Below are 25,541 nucleotides of genomic sequence, written 5' to 3' on the forward strand. Positions count from 1 at the left end.
AGAGCCAGGAGTAACCCCTGTGCATCTCCAGGTGTGACCCAAAAAGAAAAAAACATATATGGTTAAAGGCTGGAGAGATAAGTCAGTAGGATGATTACATGCTTTGCACATAGAATTGGTTTTGATATACAACACCACATGGTCCCCAAAGCATTAATGAGAGTGGCCCCCAGCACAGAGCCAGGATTAGCTTCTGACCCAGCTGGTCTGACTCTGAAACAAAAAAATATATGACTGAAAAAGTTTAGAAATGCTTGGTAAGCATGATAATCACAAAAATTTAAAAGTAATAAAATTCCAAATAATAGTAGTGAATACATTTTGGAACAATAAGGTGTTATTGTCATCAAAAATTTGTTTTAGCAGCAGAATAATAACATGGAAAAGCAAAACATCAGGTCACAGATTCTGTAAAACAATTTTCTTATTTTGTGAAAATATGGAAAATATGGCCATTTAAAAAAAAACACTAAAAGCAAACATCCCAGCTAGGTAAACTTGAATTATTCTTGGATTTTAGGATTATCGCTAACTTTAGTTTTGTGCTTCAGACTAGGTTGACTCATTTGAAAATGCTGTTCGACTGGTTTGGCCCTCACCCCTCAAAACCACCAATTCTGTATGGTTCCAAATAATACTTTTCTGAATTTTCTTTTGTTTTGCATTTAATCTGTATAACTTTTAAAATTAGAAAAATGATTTTAAAGTATGTACAGGAAGCAAGAAGGATTAATCATAATGATTATGATGATGATAACTTTCACTATAAAGTCATTTAATTTCCCATGTATATTGCATTATAATTATCCTTCTAGCAAAAACAATTTTGCTAGAAATTGAGTTTATAAGGACATATAAAAATAGGTTATTTTAGTTTGAAATCCAGAGGAATTTCTTAGACTTTAAATTGTATCAAATTGAACAATGAACAGGATTAATATATGTGTTACAGGCATCAGCCTCCATCTTCCCTTTTCTCCCTTCTCTCAATTTGTTCTTTTTCTTAAATTGTCCCTGCCATATTTAATCTTCTTAACTTCCTGTTCTAGTTTTTGGTTCCTTTTACATTCAATTGTGCCCATTTTTGCAATGTATTGTTGAAGCAAAAGGCACACATTTTTATTCAATGTATGAGCAATGTTTTTTTTCAGTTCCAGGGGATGAAAAGTTATCAGAACGGAAGTTCCCATAAATTCCTCCTTCCCATGGGTGCTAGGAAACAGCTTGTGAACAGCTTGGAGGGCCAGGAGTAAGCCCAGGAGCCCAAACCCGCTGCCTATTCTATGGAGAGACTCTCCTGTGGCCTTCCCTGCAAGCTACTTACTTGTCCTTCATCAAGAAGGAAACAGAATTTGATTTAACTTTTCCCTTCCAGCTACTTAGATTCATTTTTAATGAAACAGTTTTAAATTAGTGGTGGTCTTGGAAGAGTGCACAATGGCTGACTTGAGGGAAGGTGGAAAATGAGGTGATAACCTTGGTTTTAGGACGTAGTATCAGGGAGACCAAAGAGTGCATTAGAAACTAAGATTTCTTCTGTTTAAGATGAAAGGATCATACCTAAATCAATTGTGAAAACACTGGGGTTGGTGAGATAGTACAGTGGGTAGGGCACTTGCTTTGCACATGGCCAACCCGGGTTCGACCCCTGGCACTACATATGATCCCCCAGGAGCATTGCCAGGAGTGATTCCTGAATGCAGAACCAGGAGTGACCCTGATCATCTCTGGGTATGGCTCAAAAAAAAAAAGTGAAAACATTAAAAATAGTGAAATAATGAATTAGAATAGTGAAGACTTTTCTTTTTTTCTTTTTGGGTCACACCCAGCGATGCTCAGGGGTTACTCCTGGCTCTGCACTCAGGAATTACTCCTGGCAGTGCTTGGGATACCATATGGGATGCTGGGAATTGAACCGGGTCGGCCGCATGCAAGGTAAACTCCCTACCCACTGTACTATTGTTCCAGCCCCAGTGAAGACATCTTAGAAGAGAGCTTCTAATTTCTCTATTTGCTGAGTGACAGTTACAAAATGCACTCTACAAAATTTGTCTTAAATCTAACATGAAAAGTCCCAATTACTTATTGATAAATATTTATTATTTGGGCCTACATGGGAGGATAATTTTGCTAACATAGCGGATAAGAGCCCAGATGCTAAAGAGTGTGAAAACTAAGGGCTGTTTCTCATCTCTCTTCCAGACTCTAAGTCATAGACCTCCAAGGGCCTCTCAGACCTCACCGAGAGACATTGATTTCTGGGTTCTTGTAACTGACACCAGTCTCTTCCCACAGACAACCCAGTGCGGACAGGAAGCACAGTGAACTGGCCCCCTGCCATTCATTCCGGCAGTCTCAAGCATGCCCTAAAGAAGGAGGCTTATCTTGAATGTGTGTACATCAGTATGGTTCATCTCTACACCACTTACGTCATTTCCTTTGGCAAATGAGCCAGAAGTCTTGATTCTCGAAGCATGCCAATTGTAGATCGCCAGTGATGATTCTCCAGCACAGACACATTCTTGAAGGGAAGAAAATTAAAACTGTGAGAGAAGCCTGATACTGATCTCTTGTGCTGCAAACAGCTTCATAGAGGCTATTCCTTCCTCCCACAAGCCAGTTTGTACCTGGTAGCAGAGAGGCAGACCAGAAAAGAAGCACACACACACACACACACACACACACACACACACACACACACACACACACACACCCATGAGACTCATTCTCAGGACTATTCTGATTCTGAGATAGTGGCACAGTCCCTGTGGTCCTCCATGGCAATGTTGAATGAGGGTTTATTTTCAGTGTCAGTCAGTCCAGCCTGACTATTTGCCTTTTCAGGTCAGTGTAGAAGAAAAAGAACAAAACAAGTTAAAATAGGTAGCAGCTGTGGCTGGTGAAATAGTGCAGCAGGTAAGGTTAGCCTTGCTGGCTGCTGACCCATCTACAGCATCACATAAGGCAAATTCTGACAGGAGTAATCCCTGAGGCAAAGCCAGAGTAAACCCTGAGCACCACCAGGTGTGATCCAGCCTTTTCCAAATCCCTCCAAAAAAGGTAATAAGGGAACAACATGAAGTTATATGCATAATATAGATCTGGTGTGATCCTTTGCATTGAGAATGCAAGTTTCTCAACACTAAGAGAAACATTCTGTGTCTTAACTACTTTGGTAGCCACTGTTGTATTCATATTATTGAGTACCAGTCAACACAGTTACGATTTGGTACAGCTGTGGTGATTAATTTTTTTGTTATGCTAAAGTCTGAGAACCACTATCCCAGAAGCATCTTTGGTAGTACCCTTCACAACCTCTAATTGGTATTTAGCCCATTAGATTTGGATTTGAATTGCTTCCTTGTTCAATTACCTTGATTTGCTTGCCTCTGGGAACATTAGCTATATTCAGCCTCTCTTTAGACCTTATGATGCTTACTTGAACATTCAAGTCACCACTTAAATGATACTATATTTCTCATTATTTATTTTGATTTATTCTAATTATTTTTCATTGTGACCTCACCACTGAATTTTACATATAGACTGGAACCTCTCTTGCACCCAGGAAATTTTTTTCACTTTATTTATTCATCTATTCTTCATTTTGTGCCAGGAGGGGTTATAAACTTATCAAATTATAAAGGCCATATTAATTAAAAGTGAGGGGAATCTTGTATGATTCTGCTTATCTGCTCACCTGAAGTTGTCAAATTCATGGGGAGAAAAAGAATGGTATTGCCAGGGGTCTGGAGATCGAAAATTATTATTTAATGAATAGAGAGAGCTTCAGTCTTGAAAGATTAAAAAGAATTCTAGAGTTAAATGGTGGTGAATAATAGACTGAGGTGAGAGCAATTACTATTACTAAAATGTATCCTTAAAGTGGTTACAGTAATAGATTTTGTGTTTACTTTATATGTTTACTTTATCTCAAGGAAAATAATAGGGAGATTAATTGGATGGATATGGAAGGGAGACTGAAAACAACTCCATCATTAAAGCCATCCATATAACACTTCATACATTAAGCAGATGAGAGAATTCATGTGAGTGTTACAGTCCGGAGTTCATTAGGAAAGTTGAAGAGAACAGCAAATATTCTGGCTTCAAAGTCAGACAACAATTTCTGTCTAGGATTATGTAGAATGAATTCTAAAGCCAGACAACAATTTCTCTCCAGGATTATGAGGATGAGTCTTATATATATATCCTCTGTATAGGCTATTATATCGCTTTTCATTTCTTTCTCTGCAAGGGTGTCATTATTCTATTTGACCATTTTTGAACCAGTAATGAGTTTTTGTTGCTTTCATCAACTGGTTTATTATCTTTTCTTGGGCTTGAGCCACACACAACAAAAGAGAGTGTTTATTAGAAATACCATGCTAGACAAATTTGCTTTGGTTGTAAAGATTTATGAGAGCAGCGAGTGATAGGTTAGTGTGATGTAACAGATGTTCTCTTCTGCAGTGGCATTTAATTTAGTCACTTGTGAGAATTTTCTTACAAAAGGAATTCAAGTAGAGATGTGGACATGAGTGTCATGTGAAATTTTTAAGGGATTGGAGAACTGTAACAAGACTGAATGATAAATGATACCATATCCTTGTTGTGTTGACACAGAGTGCCTGGAAGGCTGCCATCAGCACTGTTTATTTATGCCAATCTGACTAAACATCTTCATTAATGATCTTCCTGAGGACAGAATAAAAGGATATTTGAAAAATTTGCTGCTGAAATCACATTTGGAGATGAGAATCAGTGAAAAAAAGAAACAGTGAACTTGGAAGCTGGCACAGAATAAAAGACAATAGAGCATATGATTACAAATCCAACCTTTCATGGAACTATCATTATAAGTAAAATAATATTTTGTTCAGGAAGTAGGAAGTAGGGGTACTCTAGTATATCCTAGTAAGTAGGAAGAAGAGTGTAGTGTAGAGAAAGGGGAACTGACATTTATGAAGCACCTACTCTAAGCTAGAAATCTGATTTAATTTAACGTAAGGCTTCTCTTTTTCATTAGCGAAGGTTTCATAGATATAAAATCTCAGGCTTCTCTGACAGCTTGCTGAATAAGAAAGATTGGGAAGTTCTTAAACTCAGATCTTCTAGGTGTCTACATCTAAGATTTGCAAAAAACCCTATCCTGCCTCTCAAGAATGTCTTTCAGAGAGAAAGATAGAGATAGATATAGATAGATGGATAGAGAGACAGAGACTGAGACAGAGAATAGAGACAGAGAAGAAAAGTGCTTGTCACAGAGGCAGGCAGGGGGTGGGGTACAGTTGGGGTGAGAGGGAAACTAAGAATATTGGTGGCGGGAAATGTACACTGGTGAAGGGATGGTGTTGCAATATTATATAACTGAAATCCAATCATGAACAACTTTGTAACCATGTATCTCACTCTGATTCAATAAAAAATTAAAAGAAGAGTGTCTTTCTCTTATCTAAGCATTCAGAAAATGAATTTATAAATAGATTAATGCCTGCAGATATACTTTATTTTCTAAAAAATCTATGGTTGCTATTTTAAAAGTCTGTAGTTGGTTTTTTAAAATTATTTTTTAGTTTCTAAACTACATTGAATTTTTGGCATTTACCTTTAAGTTTGGTTTCATTGCAATAATTCTTGCAGCTTTAATATTTTGGGGGGGCTGGGGTGTGGAGTGGGTTCCTTGTTCACACCTGGTGGTGCCCAGGAGCTAATCCTGGTTTGGGCTAGTCCTAGTGGGTCCTCAGGGGACCATGTGTGGTGTTGGGGATTGAAACAAGGTTAGCTGCACACAAATCACTGTGTTTTCAGTCCTAGCCTGAATATGAGTTGAATAGATTCAGTTGTTTGAGGGGATTTCTTTCAGTACTGCTGGGACTCACATTTGATCAGTCTCTGTAACCTGTTGGTTTTTCCAAGTGTGGCATATAGACCTATCTTTACTTTCATTTAAGTGATCCCATTTCAGTGATTCTTATTCTTATTTATTTCTTCTATCCATCCCCCCTACAACCACCAGAATCTTGTGACTTTCTTCTTGACAAGAATTTATATCATTTTCCTAATCAATGGTTAAAACATAAACTAATATTTATTGTGTACCTTTTAATTTATGAGGTGTCATGGTATGCACTGGGGACCCCCAAATAAGATAAAAATCACTGTTCTCAGGAGCTCCCATAACTTCAGTCAGATTATATTATCTGCAGTCAGATTATACTATCTACACTATCTGCACCCCCCCATTTCAATTTTGAATCAAAATCGAAATCCCACAATGTTTCCTTGCAAATAAATTAAATCCTTAGCTTAATATTCAATGAAAATTGTCTCAACTTTTATTCTGTTACTTTATTTTTGAAATAATTAAATTTCTTTATTTACTAACACAAAGCCCTTGTAGTACAAATGAATAACACCTAGTAAGACTACAACTTATCTTTGGATATATTTTGGTATATGTCTGTGCCATTTTGTCACTTTCATGTCTTATGAGATGGTTTGTTTTTCTTTTTCAACTTGCCCACACCAGAAATGCTCAGGACTTACTTTTGGCTCTGTGACTTGCTAAATACTCTTGGAGGAGCCATATGTGGTGCTGGGGATCCAACCCAGCTCAGTTCATATACAAGGCAATCACCTTACCTGCTATACTACCTCTCTGTCCTTGGTTATTACTCTCTTTTTTTTCCTTTCAGTGAACCAGAGACATTACATACTGGGTAATTTATTTTATTATCATTATTTTAAATCATATTCCTTCTTATCTGTTTCAGAACTCATATACAGTAATGAGTTCTGGGTTGCAAAAGTGCATTTTTAGTTTTTACACTTGTCTTTTTTTTTTTTTTTGCTTTTTGGGTCACGCCTGGTGATGCACAGGGGTTACTCCTGGCTCTGCACTCAAGAGTTACTCCTGGTGGTGCTCAGGGGACCATATGGGATGCTGGGAATCGAACCCAGGTCAGCCGCGTCCAAGGCAAACGCCTTACCCACTGTGCTATCTCTTCACTCCCAGTTTTTACACCTGTCTTAACTTGGGTTATGACCCTTAAATAAATACATCTTACTCTATGATAGTTTGTTAGACCTCTGTTTGTATTTTAATGACCCTTCAGACATTCCATTTATCACTTGATGTTTATCTGCAATTATTTTGGTCAGGTAAACTTGCTCTTCTCTGAACCCTACTTTCTTTTGGCGTTCCTCAAGTCCAGAGTCACACTGGAACTAATGCTGTTGATGTGCATGATAGTTACTTATGTACTTTTTTTCTTACTTATAAAATGCTACATGTGAGTAAGATGTTTTGTTTCTTTTGTATTCAGTTAATTATACTCCTTGCACCGAAGAAATGTTTTCTATTAATATGCTAAATAAGCAGTTGAACAAGTTACTGAATTTCACCCAACAAATATATTCAGTGCTTACTATGTCCCAGTGACTTTAGGAATGGGAAGAGATAGATAACAAACAAATATTTTAATTTTGAAAAAATATATAGTGATTCAGAAGATGAGGAATGAAAGAAAAGATGAGAAAGAAAAGTAGAGTAGAACAGTGGGAATTTATGAGTCTTTGAGGCATGAGGGTTAGAGTAAGAGGTTGTATTTGTTTAGTTTTTTGTTTTTTTGCCACATTCGATAGTGCTTGGGGAGTTACTCCTAGCTTTGTGCTTGGGGTCCATGTGGTGCCAGAGACCGAACCAAGCCAGGCTCCCCACATGAATGTGCTTAGTTTGTTGAGTTGTCTTGTAGCTCGGAGAGATAATATTTGAATAAATATTTCAATGTGGGAAAGAGCTAGCCATGCTGCTCTCCAAGGAGAAAAGTTTTTCTTCCTTTCTTTTCTCTCTTTTTTTTTTTTTTTTTTTTTTTTTGGATCACACCAGGCGATGCTCAAGGGTTACTCCTGGCTCTGCACTCAGGAATAACTCCTGACAGTGCTCGGGGGACCATATGGGATGCTGTAGATGTAATCTGAGTCAGCCACACACAAGGCAAATGCCCTACCTGTTGTACTATCACTTTGGCCTGAAAGAAGAAGATTTTTTCCAGAGACAGTATCTACAATAAAGGTTCTAAGCTGGAAGTAAACAACCATGAGGTCAATGTGTAGTATAAGACCAGGTGTAGCACTGTAGCACTGTTGTCCTGTTGTTCATTGATTTGCTCCAGCAGGCACCAGTAATGTCTCCATTGTGAGACTTGTTGTTACTGTTTTTGGCATATCAAATACGCCATGGGGAGCTTGCCAGGTTCTGCTGTGTGGGCGGGATACTGTCAGTAGCTTGCTGGAAGAGGGATGAAGGAATCGAACACAGGTCAGCCTCGTGCAAGGCAAATGCCCTACCCGTTTGTGCTCTAGCCCAAGACCAGGTGTATTAAGATAAAAAGTTAGAGAGGCAATTCGAGACGATGGGTATTTGATCATTGTATAATTGAAACCCAAGCACAAAAATTTGTAAGTCTACAACTGTACCTCATGGTGTCTCACTAATAAAAATTAAAAAAAAAGAATTTTAATTCTGTTTTTAGAGAATAGAAGCAGAGTTTTGGAAGGTGTGAAATCATATAACTTAAGTATGAATAATGTCGATATGTCTGCCATGTTAAGAGCAGACTTTGTTGGGGATAAGGGTAGCACCAGAATAGTGGTTATCTAGGCAACTGATGACTGAGGCTTGGGCAAGGAATGGGAAAGTAGTGAGAACAGATATTTAGTGCTGCTAGAATTCTAATGTTCCAGGCAACCAGAAAGAGGATGAGTGTATGTATATCTTATGATTGGAAGGCTATATATGGAGCAGGCTTAGACAATTTGGTGTTAGACATGTTGAATTTGAGGTATTCATTAGAGGCATGGATATCATAGTAATGTCGTCAAAGTATTAGCAACAAAGGTGATGGAAGTGGTGAGCTTAGCTTTCTTCCACAGTATCAATAGCAATAATAGGAAAGTAGAATAGTTACACAAGTAAAATAGTTCATTGTTATCCTCTAGAGATAAAGTCACATTAGCAGATCGGTTATGCTGATTAATATTTTTGATGGTTTTAGGTTTAGCATCAAGTGTGACGGAACCTCTTATTGTCTCATTTTCTATATAGATCCACTTGTGCTTCCTTCTTTCTTATAGAAACTTGATTTTAACATGGTATCATGACTATCTAGAATAAAAACAGTATTTCCAAGCCTCCTTTAGAAGTAGATGGAATCATTTAACTAAATTCGATCCCATTTTTAAGTGAAAGCAGAAGCATTTTCTGAGATTTCCAGTAAAGCCATTCTGAGGAAATGGAGTCATTTAGGAGAATCCCACCCCCGCACCCACACTTTCCCCCCATTATTCTTTCTGATTCTCTGGAATGCTGAAGGAGTGAATTGAGTTCCAGCAACCTTCTTTGACAATGAGGACAACACCCATACTCTAATTATGGTAGACGAAGAACTAAAAATAACCTGGATTACTCATCCTTAATTTTGTGAGGTCACAGGTCGATTTGCCAACTCCTACATTCATTTTATGATGGATAGATACAATATTCTGTCCTTGTTTAAATCACTAACACAAGTTTTTATAGTTACTGTATTCCCTATCATTTTGAAAACGTCAACGAAAAGGCTTGTTTAATGCATTTTTTCCTTGCACAAGAATGCTAAAGAATTTTATAATTATTATAATTTTATAATTATTTTATTAAACACTTACATATTCTAAATGTTAATGGTGGTAATAATACATAATTTTATAATATTTAAAGTAAACATCTTTAAACATCCACTATTATTTCAGGGTAAAAATTTTATAATTTTATAAAATTTATCATTTTCAATTAAGAAATTTTATACTTAAATTTTATAGAAGCATACAAAATTTCATAATTTAATTTTATTATCATTTTTAATAATTGTATTAAGAGTGAGGACAAATCACCTCATTGTAAATCAGACACACCTATTATTTGGGGAGCAAAGTTTTTTTTATTGCCATCTGTTTAGAAAAGACTTATCTCAGTTCTCCAGTGAGAACTAATATCTCCCTTCCCAATTTGCAACTATCCTTAAATTTAAATTTTAAAATGTATCTTTTAAATTTAATTTTTTTTGCTTAGTTCCTGTGATTTATAAAGTTATTATAGTTGAATTTCAAGCATACAATATTCCAGCACCAATTCCACCACCAGTTTCAACTTCCCTCCAGTGTCCCCAGGTTCCCTCCTACCCTGTGCCTTTCTCCATGCCAGGCACATCTTAAAGTTTGGACGTTATAGTTTGAGTCTCATGCTTTCAAAGTTATTGACACTCTGGGTTGGTTCTATAGCTATACTACCATTCTATACCATCTATGTACCCAAGGCCCTTGGCACTTACCTCCCCCCCCATTACTTCCTGTCCACTTGTCAACTTCTTCTTACTTCCCCACTAGATTCCTTTCCTTCCCTGTTCTCCTTCTTAACTCTGAAACCAAAGGTGACCCAGTTATCTCTCTTCAAATACTTTCATAAATCTATCCTAAAAGGATAGAATGCAGACAACAGCTTTGTTCCCTGGCCCGATTCCCAAGCATCACTGATATCTATCTATCTATCTATCTATCTATCTATCTATCTATCTATCTATCTATCATCTATCTATCTATCTATCTACTTTTGTTTGTTTGTTTTTTGTATGGGGACTAAACCTGGATATGCTCAGGGCTTATTCCTGGCTCTGTGCTCAAGGACAACTCTTGGCAGTGCTTAGGGATAGAATTTGAATCAGTTTTGTTCAAGGCAAGTGCCTTATGTGCTGTACTATCATTCTGGATCTTTACATATTTTGTTCATTAACCCTTTAAAATAATTTTGAAAATCTGCTGCTCTCTCTTTAATTTTAAAAATTGAGGTCTAGAAAAAAAAAACAACTTTTAAATTGTAACAAAAGATGTGGTATCCTGTATATGACTATTGATATTTTAATGTAAAGTCATTTTATGATTGACTTTTATGGAAAAATCCAAAATCTTATAATTTAATTTTATTTATAAATTTTCATAATTATATTAAGATTGGCTGCGTGCAAGGCAAACGCCCTACCGCTGTGCTATCGCTCCAGCTCTTGATGAGTCCGGCAAGCTACCGAGAGTATCTCGCCCCATGGCAGAGCCTGGCAAGCTCCCCGTGACGTATTCGATATGCCAAACACAGTAACAACAAAGTCTCCAATGGAGACGTTACTGGGCCCGCTTGAGCAAATTGATGAACAACAGGAGGGCCTTTACCTTTATATTAAGATTGAGGATAAATTATCTCAATGATAAATCACACACACTTATTTCAGGAACAAACTTTTTAAATTGTCATCTGTTTAGAAAAAAATTTATCTTAGTTCTCCAACCAGAACTGGTATTCCCTCTTTTATTTCAAAACATCTAAGGATCCCTAAATATAAATAGCATTTTATATCCACCCACTACCCATTGGGGAAAAGACTATTTGGGAAATTTATTTTTTAATTCAGAATTTGAAATAGAGTCTTTTAACAATATTTAAAAACATAAGCTCCAAGAGGAAAATTTTCTGCATTTGAGTTTTAATTCAATTGTTATCAGTAACTAATTGATCAAAACGTGTGGTTTGCAAACTTGGAAAATAAGCAATATGCTTAAGAACAAAAATTTCTTGGCAATGTGTCTATTTCTTTCATGGATGGTAGAGTTTTAGTAACTCAATTATTAAGAAACTTCCTTTAAGGTCTTTAGCTGTTCTTTTGGTGGTCCCTGCACTCCCCCAACTCCCCTCAATACACACACCCCATTGTGGCAGTATTACTCTGAGTGGGCAAGAGGTTTGTCTTTCTTTTGTAAAGTAGAAACAAGGTTAATTGGGATTGAGGACTGAAAAAGTAGAACTGGCTTGACTGTCAGCGAGCACATTTCAGGCAGGTCAATTTAAAGACCTGAAAGTGGATTCTGTTAGCACTATTCATGCCTGTGTACTCCTTGAAAAGTCTACATGTATTCCCATGGGCACACATGCCAAGTTTGAAAGCTAATGCCATACATGATTGCCATTGAGACCAGGGAGCATATCTTATTCATCTTTGTGCCCCAGTATGTGGCACTGTGCCACTTAAATAAGTAAATATTTGTTGAATGGATACGGAGTAATTAATTTCTGAAACTCAACGTTCAGGAGCTGCAAAAGTTTAAATAACTGTGAAAAGAAAGACTACTGTCTGATTTTTTTGGTCAATAGCTGTTAGGAACTAGACTTTGGATGTTCTGTTGTGAAATCCTTAGATTTTGGTAGAGGCAAAAGAGACTTAAAAATTATTATTGCAATGGGTTCTTTCCCACCACACATTCATAGACTACTGAGATTAGGTAAATCACTCTAGAAATAACATATATCAGATTGCATTTGTCAATTCCAAGATAAACAAATAATAAGATCATTAAAAAGACATTTTCATTGGATATTTCTCAATTTTCATGGGCACTCTTGATGTGGGGGTAGTACGGATGGAAAAATCAGCAGGAGTAGCTACTAAGTAGACTGTGGGGTGCATGCCTTGATTTGGCGGTCTCTCTGGTCTGAGTGCTGCTGCATCTGCTTGCCAGATTTCTATTCTGGATCTCTGCGGGCGCTGTTGTTGCCAATATTCCTGATTTCTCAGAGCTACTCAGGTTTTGTCTTTCTTGCTTCTGTGTGCAGTCTGTCTGTAGCTATACACACATCCATCCATCCATCAGCCAGCAATCCCACCAATCAGCCAAACATCCACTCACTTAACCAGCGAATTTCACCACCTAACAAATATTCACTGAACAACAGTTCTGCCAGATGCTGAGTAACAACATAAAGAGTGAGCTGGGTGTCCAAAAATGTAGTCTTTGGAGACAGAGATGTTTAATCAGACAATAGCATTTAAAGAGATAAATACTGTGATAGCAGGCGTGATATGGGGCTGTGAAATCATTTAGGAGAAGAATGGAAGATGGACTTGAAAGAAAAAGATCTTCAGTAGGAAGATATATTCAAATCATGATACAAAGTATGAATTAGGAGACAGAAATATGCAATATAAAAAGAATATACTTAATTAAAGTAAGCCTTCTGAAGAGCTATGTGGGAAGGAAGAAGGACATTTTACATCCTCCTTCTTTGTTTTTGCTCTTTTTAAATAACTGGAAACAGTCATTTCCTAAAATGCCACATATTTTACTTATTTTCCACTTCCCCCCATAGAAAAGTTTTAAAATTTGTTTTGTTAATCTATATGTTTCTAGCCGTTGGCAGGTATTATGCTCAGAAAGTACTTGTTGAATGAATAAAGAAATAAGCAATATGTTTGGAATCTGAAAGTAGTTTCAACTGGACGAGGCAATATAGGAAAATAGTGATAGAAAGTGAGGCTGGAAAGGATCACTTCATGACACACTCAATGAAATTTGTTTTCACATGATCCCAATGACATGTATCCTATTGTCATTAACTTGTCATACTGTTTAGGATAATCTATACTCTAAAATCAAAAGAATAAACATTCACCTTTGTGGTCATCAAATCTATTAGAATTTTAATTGGGAAAAAAGAAAACCCTTCTAAAAGCCCCTAAGACAAAACTTTTCTTTAGCCTTTTTATTTGAATTATCAAGTGTTATTCATTCTAGCAGAGAATAAAATCCTTTGTTCCTGAATAACCATACATCTAGAATTTAATAAAATGCAAACACAGGTTTTCAAATTAAATCAAGAGTCTTTTCATCAAAGAGATTCTGGTAGATCAGTTTTGATATTCTACGAGCCAACTCTAAACTGTTGTTCTCCTCTCTTTGTTAGGCTGATTTAAATATCGACAATGATGTTCGTAAACAGACTCTGGTGTACAACAGGAATCAGACTTATTAGCACATTTTAAAGCCAGAGTATATTAGAAGAAAAACAAATGGAACTTATGCTGAGGTTTTCTTTTTTCTTTCTTTCTTTTTTTTAAATTTCTAATTTCTCACAACACAAGAGAAGCAAGACTCCAGGAGATAATGAATCTCTGCCTTCTTTCCAAACAAGCCCAGTGGTCTCCTTGGTAATGCTGCAAAAGCCACAGTGAGGAGGTCTCAGAGGAACAGAAGCTCCCAGAGTCCTAAACAAGAATGGAGCCCTTGAAAACAGTAGAGCACTGCATGTTTTATTGCCTGCTGGAAAATACCTTTCTCTTGTTCTTTTTGCATCTGCCAAGACTCTAATATGAAAGAAGGGACCCTGTATACCAATTGCCATCCATGGAGGAAGCTTATGTTCACGTCAAGGTCATGAGCATTTCCTCAACTGTAAGCAGCAGCAACCTTTATATTAAACAGAAAAGCAAATTTGCACCTCCTTTATACAATTTTTAAGCTACTTGCCCAAATTTCAAACTTACTGAAGAAATTGCAAGGTTATGTGTGATCTTTACAGCTCCTTGTTTGAATAGAGGACATAGGACCAAGATGAAGGAATATTTCTCCCAATCCTGTCCACTTTATGTTTATGGTTAAGAGTCATAAAGAACAAAAAGTGGTTATTTTCTTTAAGGGCTTATAATGCACCATTGCAGAAAAATAGTCACAGATTTTTACAAGACCACATTGAACATAAATGTCAGGTTACACAAAAACAAATATTAATTTTTTTCAAATACATTGCTGTACCACTAGTTGAACTTGAAGAAAATTCAATTTTAAATTGAATTTAAATTGAATGCACAGGGTGTTTAAATTGAATTTTAAAAAGATTTATTACATAATTGTAATAAACATTATTGTATTTGACTTAATGCTTATTTCATGCAACTGCTGAGTGCATGTGGGCATGTTGTGTTAGAGGTAGGATGAACAGAAGATAATTCCTCATTTCTAGCTCTCACATGCTCTTTACCCTCGTGGCTCACCATGAACACCTAGACTGCTTCTAATCTGATGAGAGAGGTACAATGTGGATGTGTTTTATATTTGCCTGTTGCTGAACTTGGGTTGGCAGTTCAGTTAGTCAGACCAGCCCAGACAGCAGACAATGGGAAAAAGCCTTATGACCTGGCCTTCACTGGAGCTGCCCTGGCCCTCTTTATCTCTGTCCTGAGGTTATGCAATGATCTTATTTACTAAAACTAAAAGAGCACAGCCAACAAAGGAGGGAGAGGAAACCCTCTTCCATTTTATCTCATTTATAGTAAGTCTGAATTGTAGGAAAGTCACGCACAGGGTGTTCGTAAAGTCACATAATTCCTGGCACATCCTTTCTTCTGCATTCTTTGTTAACCAAAGGTGGGTGCATGTACAATGTGTGCACATGTAACTATATTTATATGTATGCATATAATTCATTTATAAACTTTTTTCTACTACTTACCTCTTGATATTTATTGAATCTGTAATTACTTATAAAATTAAAAGTGTAAGTTGTGGATCTTCTCCCTAGGAAAAAAATGTGCCTGGATATTTCCTGTAAAAGTTTGCACACAGTTTACTGATAGCCTATTTATATATTCTATCAATAGGCCTGTGGGAAAAAAAATTACTTCAAAAGATATTTCAAAATATTTTGTGTTGTTAATGGTCTTTCTCAGTTTCTCTATTATATATGAATATATATTAATATTACATATTATTATATATTAAATATGCTGATTTTTGTCCTTTTGAAGTTTAAGAGTATGCCAATTCTTCATGTATAACTTGATGCAGAGTAGACATTTTCTAATCCAGATCATGTCCTACATAGCTACTCCATAGTTCCTACAAAAGAGACCTGATATCATCATCATAATATGCCCAAGACATTGGTCTGAGCATGGGGGCTATGCATAGCAGCATCTTGCTCGGCTATTGGCCACTGGTACTGTCCATTTTCAGCTATTTTGGACCTGTGGGTTTATTTATTCTAGCTCTGCTATTAATTTACCTTGTTTTTCAGAAAGAACTTCAGTTTCCTAACTATCATCTTTATGGAGAAAAGTATGGTAAAAGTACTAACTGAACTTGGCTACTATGAATATTAATAACACACAACAAATACATTTAGCACAGCCTTGTGTCATGGTATTAAGGATTATCCATAACTGTTGATTTGTATTTTACAGATAATTTTCTTGATATCTTGAGAGTTTCTATAGGTATTTAATAAGTAAGGGCATGTAATCAAGTATAAAATATACACTTTGGGGGACAAATTAAAATTTCATAATATTTTTAGTTCTTCTAAACAATTTGTCTTATTCTCCCCTGGGTTGATAAAATTTTCAGCTTTTATCCTACCCTTCTCAGAGCATTGGTACTATCTTTATTTTATTATGTGATATTGGTTTGTCTTTAACACTCTTCTTAAAACTTAAGAACATGTATGTTCATTTTCAATAATACTTGATCTGAGAACTGCTGGAGATAGCATATTGAGAATGGTCATTGAGCCCAACTTCCTTTTAGTCATTAATAAAGTTTTTTTTTCTCCTCCCTATGAGGGATTCTGCCTATCTGAAGATAGATAAATTCAGATCTGGAAAAATTCATTGCTAGGAAAACAAAAAAGTCATTTTAAAGTTGCATCTCTGATGACAAAGAATAGAATTAAGTATTAGTTCTCAAAGACTTAAAAATTAGATCACCTATATTTAATTCCCTTAAACTTCTTTCAAGCTAGGATTAACTTAGTTTAAATGTTACACATTTTAATTATCTGCTTTTATTTTTGTCTTTTCTTAGGGTCTGGGATTGAACACAGGTTTCATGATTGATAAAACACGTTTATATTGACACTGAGGCGTATCTTTGGCCCTGTACATTTTAAGAATGTAAATTTGAAAATTTTGAGGCAGAGATTATATTTTATTTACCTTTGTAGCTTTAGATCCCATAAGTGCTTCATTTTATATCATATTCTATAAGTAGTTGCTAATTAAAAATACATAATACTAAAAAAGAAAAAAAATACACAAGACAGTATATTGTTTGAAAAATCTGGAGAACTTGAGAACTTGGGGTTTATGTCTTACAAAGGAATAAGTATTATTAAAATTGTCTTCACTTCAGAAATTTGAGCAACTCATTATTTTCTTTTGAGTAAAAACTTTAGTAATTAGCAGTGAGTACTTAATTCTTCATCATTAAATGAAATTCTATACTTACTTTCTTATTTTTATGTCTTTAACATCTGGCACATTTTTATCTTCTTGTCTAAATGAGAATTTATATTGTATTTTGTATTCTGTATGTCAAACTATTATGGCTCTCATTTTTATTACATATCAGTCAGTACTATTAGTAACTTTTTAGCTTTGTGAATAGGTCTTATTTATTTTATTGTGAGAAATTAAAATTATGTAAACAGTTACATAAAAAATGTTTTTGAAGTGCTCAGAATAAAATTTAGGGTCCCACCCATGCCAGGGCTGGAGCGATAGCACAGTGGGTAGGGCGTTCGCCTTACAAGCGGCCAACATGGCCGACTTGAGTTCGATTCCTCTGCCCCTCTCGGAGAGCCCGGCAAGCTACCGAGAGTATTCGATATGCCAGACACAGTAACAACAAAGTCTCCAATGGAGACGTTACTGGGCCTGCTCGAGCAAATCGACGATCAACGGGAGGGCCTTTACCTTTTACCTTTACCCATGCCAGGTATAAGTTCTGGAGTATAAGCACACTGAGCTGGTGCCATGTGATTAATCCTATTGAGTGATTTGAATTTCTGACCCCATCATTAATCCTATTGATCTATTTTCTTTCTTTCCTTTTCATATTTGAAAAAAATAAGAGTCCCAGTATCCTTCCCACTCCCCATCCCTCCATCTCACCCTGCCTCTGTGGCAGGGCATTCCCTTTTGTTCTCTCTCTCCTTTTGGGTGTTGTGGTGGAGGGATGGGTATTTGATCATTGTATAATTGAAATCCAAGCACAAAAATTTGTAAGTCTACAACTGTACCTCATGGTGTTTCACTAATAAAAATTTTTAAAAAATGAAAAAAAATAATAATAGATGAAAATTAAAAAAATATGTCTGGGGCTTTAGTCCTTCCAGTCCCATTAAAATGTTTATAGTTTTCTCTAGACATAAATTGACCTTCTGAGATGGTTTAGAAAATTTATTTTTGTTTTTTTACATGTTTTATTTTTAGCTCATAATTTAAAGCTGTTTTTACTCCACTTATGGAGAGTCAAGAGCTAAAGTTCCTACTAGATAGATCAAAAATCTTGCAATATATATTCCTAAAGCTAGTGAATCTGTCTGTCTGTCCTCCCGTTGTTCATTGATTTGCTCGAGTGGGCCCAATAACGTCTCCATTTTGAGACTTGTTGTTACTGTGTTAGGCATATTTAATATGTCACGGGTAGCTTGCTAGGCTTTGCTGTGCGGGTGAGATACTCTCTGTAGCTTGTCGGGCTCTCCAAGAGGGACGGAAGAATCGAACCCGGCTTGGCTGGGCTGGCTGCGCTCAAGGCAAACGCCCTACTGCTGTGCTATCGCACTAGCCCTAAGCTAGTGAATTGGATAGAGAAAGACTTTTAAATATTCTAGTTGTTTTTTACTAGAAATAAATGCACCTTCAAGGTTTAGCATCTTGTATAAATAATTCAGATATTTTTTAGGGTTCTTTCAGAAATGCTTTCAGACTGGATTTTCTCAAAATGGCAGGTAAAATTGAGATCAATGATTCCCTTGTATTCAATGATTTTCATGCCAATTAAAAATCATCAAAGAACCATATTGAAAATTCTAACACTATTTTTTTAGACTAATTCTTTTATGACACAACGGTTAATATCTTAAGCAATGTCTGTAGCATAGTAGCACTGTCCTCCCGTTGTTCATCGATTTGCTTGAGCAGGCCTGGTAATGTTTCCATTGTAAGATTTATTGTTACTGTGTTTGGTATATCGAATACATCATGGGTAGCTTGCCAGGCTTTGCTGTGCGGGCGAGAAACTCTCTGTAGCTTGCTGGGATCTCTGAGAGGGGTGATGGAATCAAACCCAGGTCTGCAAGGCATGCAAGGGAAACACTCTACCTGCTGTGCTATTGCTCCAGCCCTAAGCAATTTCACAAATAATTCTTTTCTGTGTGAAAATCAGTCTATTCATGCTACTGAACTTTTCTTTGTTTTTTTTTTTGGGGGGGGGGATGTGGGGGCCTTCTGGGCAGTGGTCAGGAGGCTCCAGAACCTTCCTGGTGATTCTTGGGTAACTGGGCTGGAGTTCAATATGAGGTCCCAGGATATAGTGATACTTGGATTCAGATGTGTTACAGAAAACTAAGGACACCGAAATGATACTGGAGCTCTCGAGGGGGTGATGCTCAGGTCATGTGGTGCCAGAGATTGAACTGGGGTGGCAGCTTGTAAGGCATGTGCATAAAGACCTGCTTTATTTATCCTGCCTGACCACTGAACTTTTTAAAAAATGACAAAATGTACCTACTTTTTTGTATAATTTGCATCTCATTTAGAGACCAATAAAGTTCATTAATGACTACATTAATTGAAATTGAAATTAGGATTATCATCTAGAAAATATAATTTATAGAATGACCTAACTGGCCATTACTTGCAAGATGGTTTTGAAGGAATCAGAGATTCTCCAACTATAAAGAGGGTAGATTTTAGAATCCTGTTTGACTTCATAGAATTTCAAAATCTGTTTTGGAGCAAATTGAATTCTTTGGATACCCTTGTAAACCAATTTAGTCTCCTTTGGAGACATCCTGGATTTCTTTTGCACCATAACATATGCTTTGCATGTAGGATGCCTAGGTTCAATCTCCAGTACTATAAAGTCCCCTGAGCACCATTAGGGAAAACCCTATCACTACTGGGAGATAGGAATAACCTAGGGATGGCCCCAAACAAAAAGAAAGATAGTTGATTTTGATCATTTACACTGTATGAACTCATTCACTCTCTGAGTTCTCAAATTTGTATGCTAAGATAACATCTTCTGATGATTATTTTATGATTTCTCACAAGATAAATTGATGCATGTTTAGTTGGAATCATCCGAACCTCAGCAACAAATATTGCTGTGTCTGCAACAAATACTTAATTAAGAAGTATTAGATTTTCTGCCTTTCTACAACTAGCAGTGTCATTTCCCCCCTGTAAATTATGCCTAAGGAGTCTGAACCCTCAATTGTCTAGTTAGTGAATGAATAAAGAGAAAGATATCACACAGAAAGCAATGGTTACAGCTTATTTTTTTTTTTTTTTTTTTTGCTTTTTGGGTCACACCTGGCGATGCACAGGGGTTACTCCTGGCTCTGCACTCAGGAATCACTCCTGGCAGTTCTCAGGCGACCATATGGGATGTTGAGAATCGAATCCTGGTTGGCCACATGCAAGGCAAACGCCCTACCCACTGTGCTATTGCTCCAGTCCCTGGTTACAGCTGATTGAGCTATTTCTCTTACACCATAGACACAGGGAAGTTGGCTCCCAAGGAAAGCTATAACCCAGAGTGAAATGCAAGCACTAGCTTTAGCCTTGAGACAACTGGCCATCCTGTATCCCATTTGCTCTACGTTGACTCCCTTACCTGATAGAGGCTGGCCAGGTGGTGGTTAGTTTTGATCAAAAATGGCTGGTTCACCCCTGGGTGGTCAACATCATGTGCTGCTGCAGCCAACAGTCCCAGCATGATGTCCAAAGGTGTGAGGAAGCTGGCAAGCTGTTAAAAAAACAAATTGGTTAGCATTTGTTTTGGCTGAGCTTAACTGAATGAATCATCATGGTCTTGCTCAGGACTTTCATTCAGACCTTTACTCTCTGAAGCAATCAATGAGGTTATAGTTGCATGCAATTCTAAGGAAAAAGAAAGTATGGTGTGGAAAGTTATTAAGCAACTTAAATGGTTTCATCATTCCAGTGGCCTCCTCTTCCTACTGCCACTCTGTTTTGTTTTGTCATTGTAGTATTGGTGCCTATTGACAATACTGCTCTACAGTGCGTGGAGAGAAGCCAGAGTCTGACATCAGCCTGGCTCCTATAGAAAGTTATAAGTGAAGGGAAAAGTTGAGGCCAAAGTGATGACATTAAAAAAAATTACTGTAGACTTAGTATTCATTGTACTTTGAACATAACATTAAGAGTGCACTGGACTGTAAAATTTGCCTATTTCTTCAGTGTTCAATAAATCATAGAAATAGATGAGTTCACGTATTTTGTTCAGTTAGGGAAAAAGCAGAAAAATTGGAATTCATTAATAATTTAAAATACACGAATGTGTGGTATATTACAACTTTCAAAACCTTTATTTATTTTTATTTTTTTGCTTTTTGAGTCATGCCCGGCTTTGCACAGGGGTTACTCCTGGCTTTTGCACTCAGGAATTACTCCTAGTGGTGCTCGGGGGACCATATGGGATGCTGGGAATTGAACCCGGGTTGGCCGTGTGCAAGGCAAACACCCTACCCACTGTGCTATCACTCCAGCCCCTCAAAACCTTTGATGCTTTTGGAATATTTTATAGGTATTGCACACTTAAAAATGTATGTTTGGCACTAGAATATATTTAGTGGCAAATATTAAAACTTCTTGAACTAACAGATTTTTGGTTGGGGTATCATTTTCTGAAAACCTTATGAAAATTCATCCTGTATGTTTTCCTGAGTTTGATATGTCTAGCAAATTTTCAGTAATAAGCATTGCTACAATTATAAGTTTGAATTGGTTTATTATAGCAGAGGACTTTGATGTTCACATGGTTTTCTTTTTTTTTTTTGTGGTGGGGGCTGATTTACTTTTTACATAAGAACTGAAACTTGAAGGGAGAGAGTTGGCTCAGTGGTAGAACTCATAGTTCATATACATAGTATCCCTAGGTTCAATCCATAGCACTGACCAAAAGAAAAAAAAGGAAAAATCAAAACAAAACTTGAGCTTGAATCTTTAGGAGTTCTGACTCTATTTGTTAATAAAAAATCATGAGGTAAGAGGCTTTCCCAGAAAAATTCAGACTGGTATGGTTTATGGCGAAGGTCCAAGACAAATAGAGCTGTCGAAGATATCTGATACAGATAGTTTTCGAGAGGGGTTATTTTTGGTGTCATGTAGCCTTAAAAATAAACAAAATGTGAAAGAGAACCTCAGCAAATATCTATTCTCTTTAATGAGTGTTGTATGACATTTTCAAAGCTGATACTGGAACTTTAATATAAACAATTGTATTCATATTACAAATGAACCATAACATAGTCACTCTGATATGTTGGTTGATTTGGGATCTAGCACACAGCTTCCTGGGCATTTCTAGGAGGCTGAACTTATAGCTGGGCTTTTGGCTTACCTTTGGCTCCTTCAGGTAGCAGTGCATGGCCTGGGTGACATCGGCAGCATGAACAGCATTATGATACGGGTTTTGGCTGTGGTAATCTTCTTGAACCATGACTAGGAGACAAAGACATAACGTGATAAGCTAAAACCAGAATAGGAAGGGTATTGAGAGTCTTGTTGACTCTCAGTCTTACTGAGAGTCTCTTTTGCTTAAATATTTTAATGTCTCCAAATTGTGCAGCCTGGGGATCCTTTAAAAATGAACATGGTTTGCAAGCTTGGCAGTTCTACTGGACCGTTTTCAGTGGAGAGATGAGGGAAGGCAGAGGGGAGAAAGGCCAAAAGGATTTGTGAGGCCCTTGGGATCTCACACCACCTTTATAAATCACCCCTTTCTGGCATCTATGAAAGCTCTCATTCATAAGAAAAATAAATATGTAGGAAAAGGACAACTTTATTTCACACCATAGTTTAATTATTTAAGTTTGCTGCCATCTATGAATAATATGCCATAAAAGAGACTTCCTTTGAAAAAGCTCTGGTAGCATCAGACTCCTAAGAGTCAAAGATTGGTTTATCACATGAATAACAAATACTGACCAAAGCAAATCTTGGACTTCTTCACAGAAATTCAAAGTGTTACATTGATCTGACTGGGGTCTCCTTAGTTTTACTGTTTTCATGCTCACATTAAGTTATCATCTTTCATGCCCTCTCAGTCTAAGGACCAGAGAGCTCTTGAAATAAAGTAGAAACTTAAACAGAAGCAATTTTGTTTTGCTATTAAGGGAAGCCACTAGTTTTCTTCAACTAATGACCTCAGTAGTACTTAGGATATAATGCATTAGGATTTGTAGAATGTCCAGATTTGAAACAGTGACCGTATTCTCTCAGTCCATGTTATGAATCTGATTATAGATTTTGATGATATTTCTACATCAAATTGTCACAGTCCTGTTGGGCTGGGGACTTATCTAAATTTTAAAGGTATATGGATTACATGCATGAGAACTAGGTTCAATCCCAGATACCATACACAAAAGATGTATTGTTTACATGTACTTTGGGATGCATATACATATCCAAGATAGCCTTTTTTCATTCAGTAGATAATAAGAATTATTTGCCTCTATAACTATTGCATCTCTTAGGAATTTGTGCTTCTGGAGCTGATAGTATATCAGGTAGGATGCTTGCCTGATACCCGGCCAACCGGGGTTCCATCTCTGACATTCGATAGGGTCCCAAGAACACTGCCAGGAGTAACCCCTGAGCACTGCTGTGTGGCCCCAAAATAAAAACAAAGAAAAGAATATGCTTCTGGAAAAAACCATAATCTGATTACTTTAAAATATTTATCTTGTTTCATCAGCACTTTTAATTCAGTAGCCTTATTTTCAGTTATATTTAAACTCTGGCTCTATCACTTATGATTTGTTTTGTCAAATAATTGAACTCCAAGATTTCTCAGTTATCTTCTCAATAAAATTGAAAATATGAATTCCAATTTCAAAGGTTATATTGGGTTAAAGCAAGAGTTCACCAGGTAGAATGCTTGCCTTGCACACGGCCAACCTGGGTTCCATCCCCGACATCCCATATTGTACCCCGAGCATTGTCAGGAGTAATTTCTGACTGTAGAGGCAGAAGAAAGTCCTGAGCACTGCTGTGTGTGGCTTCCTCCTCCCCCCCAAAAAAAACCAAACCCCCCAAAAAACAACCTTAAAGAGTTAGATCTTACAATTGATTTCTACAATTGATCTTAAAAAAACTTTCATATAAAACTTTTTTATATGAAAAAAAATTTATGTTAGTATCGTATAAAACTATTATTATTATTGTCACCAATATTTAACTCTTGACAACTTCAGAGTCAGAGCACAACCACGAGGCTAGTAAAAGAAGCCAAAAACATGCTTAGAGCAGAGGAAAGTTATTTGGGGGTTAAAATGTGCCATGGCAAGGCCAGAGTGATAGCACAGAGGTTAGGTGCTTGTCTTGCATGCCACCAACCCGGGTTCCATCTCCAGCACCGCATATGGTAAACTGAGCCTCACCAGGAGTGATCCTTGAGCACAGGACCAGCAGTAAACTCTGAGCATTACTGGGTGCAGCCCCCCCCCCCCCAAATGAAAACAACAGCTACAAAAATAAAAAATAAAATGTACCATGGCTAACTGGCTGATAAATACAAAAATTCATCTTAGAGTGAGTTTAGAGTGGTGAGCAGAGTAAAAGAATGTCAGGGTTTCAAGTTGAACGGCCCTTATTAAGTTAGACAGAAATGAACTGAGTTTTTATAAATTTTAATAGTTGATCTCAAGCAAGTTATGAAACCTCTGAGTACTGTTCTATAACTGTAGGACAATTGGTAATAGCAATGCCCATCTTTCATGACTAGAGATAAGACCTAAAGTACCTAGCAGAGAGGGTACATTGCATACATGATTGCTTTTATCAATAAAAAAGTAAAAGACTATGGGATATTTTTAACAATGCAGGCTCCAAGTGTGCCACATAGTTCCCCTGAGCTCTGCCAAGTGTGGCCCCAAAAATGTCCTTAATGAAAACAAGAAAAATCTAAGATGAGTAATTTATAATTAACTTTAGGTCTTCATATGCTATATGAATACAATGGTTCTTGCCACATTATATATGTACACACACACACACACACACACACACACATATATATATATATATAGTTTGTTTGTTTGTTTGTTTTTGGATGGTGATGCTCAGGGATTTCTCCTGGTTCTGTATTCAGGAATTACTTCTGGTGGTGCTCAGGGGACTCTATGGGGTGCTAGGACTCAAACCCACGTTGGCTGTGTGCAAGGCAAGCAGCCTACCCTGCTGTACTGTCACTACAGACCCTTTTGCCACATTGTATTAAAGAGTGTTTTGGTCTGCCATTATTTGTGGGATTGGGGTTAAGAATATGTAAAAATACTTACCCAAAAACCTGTGCAAGGTCACCATATCTAACTTGAAATGGTGAATGAGTCCATGGGTATTAAAGAGATGACAAAGCAGTGTGACCAGGCTGTTACCTATGGAAAAATAGTCACTTGTTTTCATTCATTTTAATTACCATGAACATTAATATTGACAATAAAATCTAAGGTATCTGTCTTGAAAATTTTCTAATGTGATTTATCCTCTTTATAAATTTGTTTAATTAGGTTTTTTTAAACATTTTTTCCCTCTTTTTTATTTTTATTTTTTGGCTTTTTGGGTCACACCTGGCAATGCTTAGGGGTTACT

At 36.8% G+C, this 25,541-nt stretch overlaps 1 protein-coding gene and 1 pseudogene across 2 annotated transcripts in view; both read right to left on the bottom strand.

The window, feature by feature from the left end:
* Positions 1-25,541, bottom strand: part of PDE7B (phosphodiesterase 7B) — a 355,250-nt gene that overhangs the window by 17,448 nt on the left and 312,261 nt on the right. For both annotated transcript variants that reach the window (XM_056126213.1, XM_056126214.1), the window contains 4 exons: positions 25,232-25,327; positions 22,288-22,388; positions 20,539-20,670; positions 2,430-2,521 (listed from right to left, as the gene is read on the bottom strand). In XM_056126213.1, the coding sequence (XP_055982188.1) occupies positions 2,430-2,521; positions 20,539-20,670; positions 22,288-22,388; positions 25,232-25,327 (421 nt within the window). The remainder of the gene's footprint in view (positions 1-2,429; positions 2,522-20,538; positions 20,671-22,287; positions 22,389-25,231; positions 25,328-25,541) is intronic.
* On the bottom strand, positions 6,753-6,837 carry LOC130034859 (uncharacterized; annotated as a pseudogene).

Source organism: Sorex fumeus, unplaced genomic scaffold, assembly GCF_029834395.1.
Source record: "Sorex fumeus unplaced genomic scaffold, SorFum_2.1 ptg000061l, whole genome shotgun sequence".
In the NCBI taxonomy this organism is placed as follows: Eukaryota; Metazoa; Chordata; class Mammalia; order Eulipotyphla; family Soricidae; genus Sorex; species Sorex fumeus.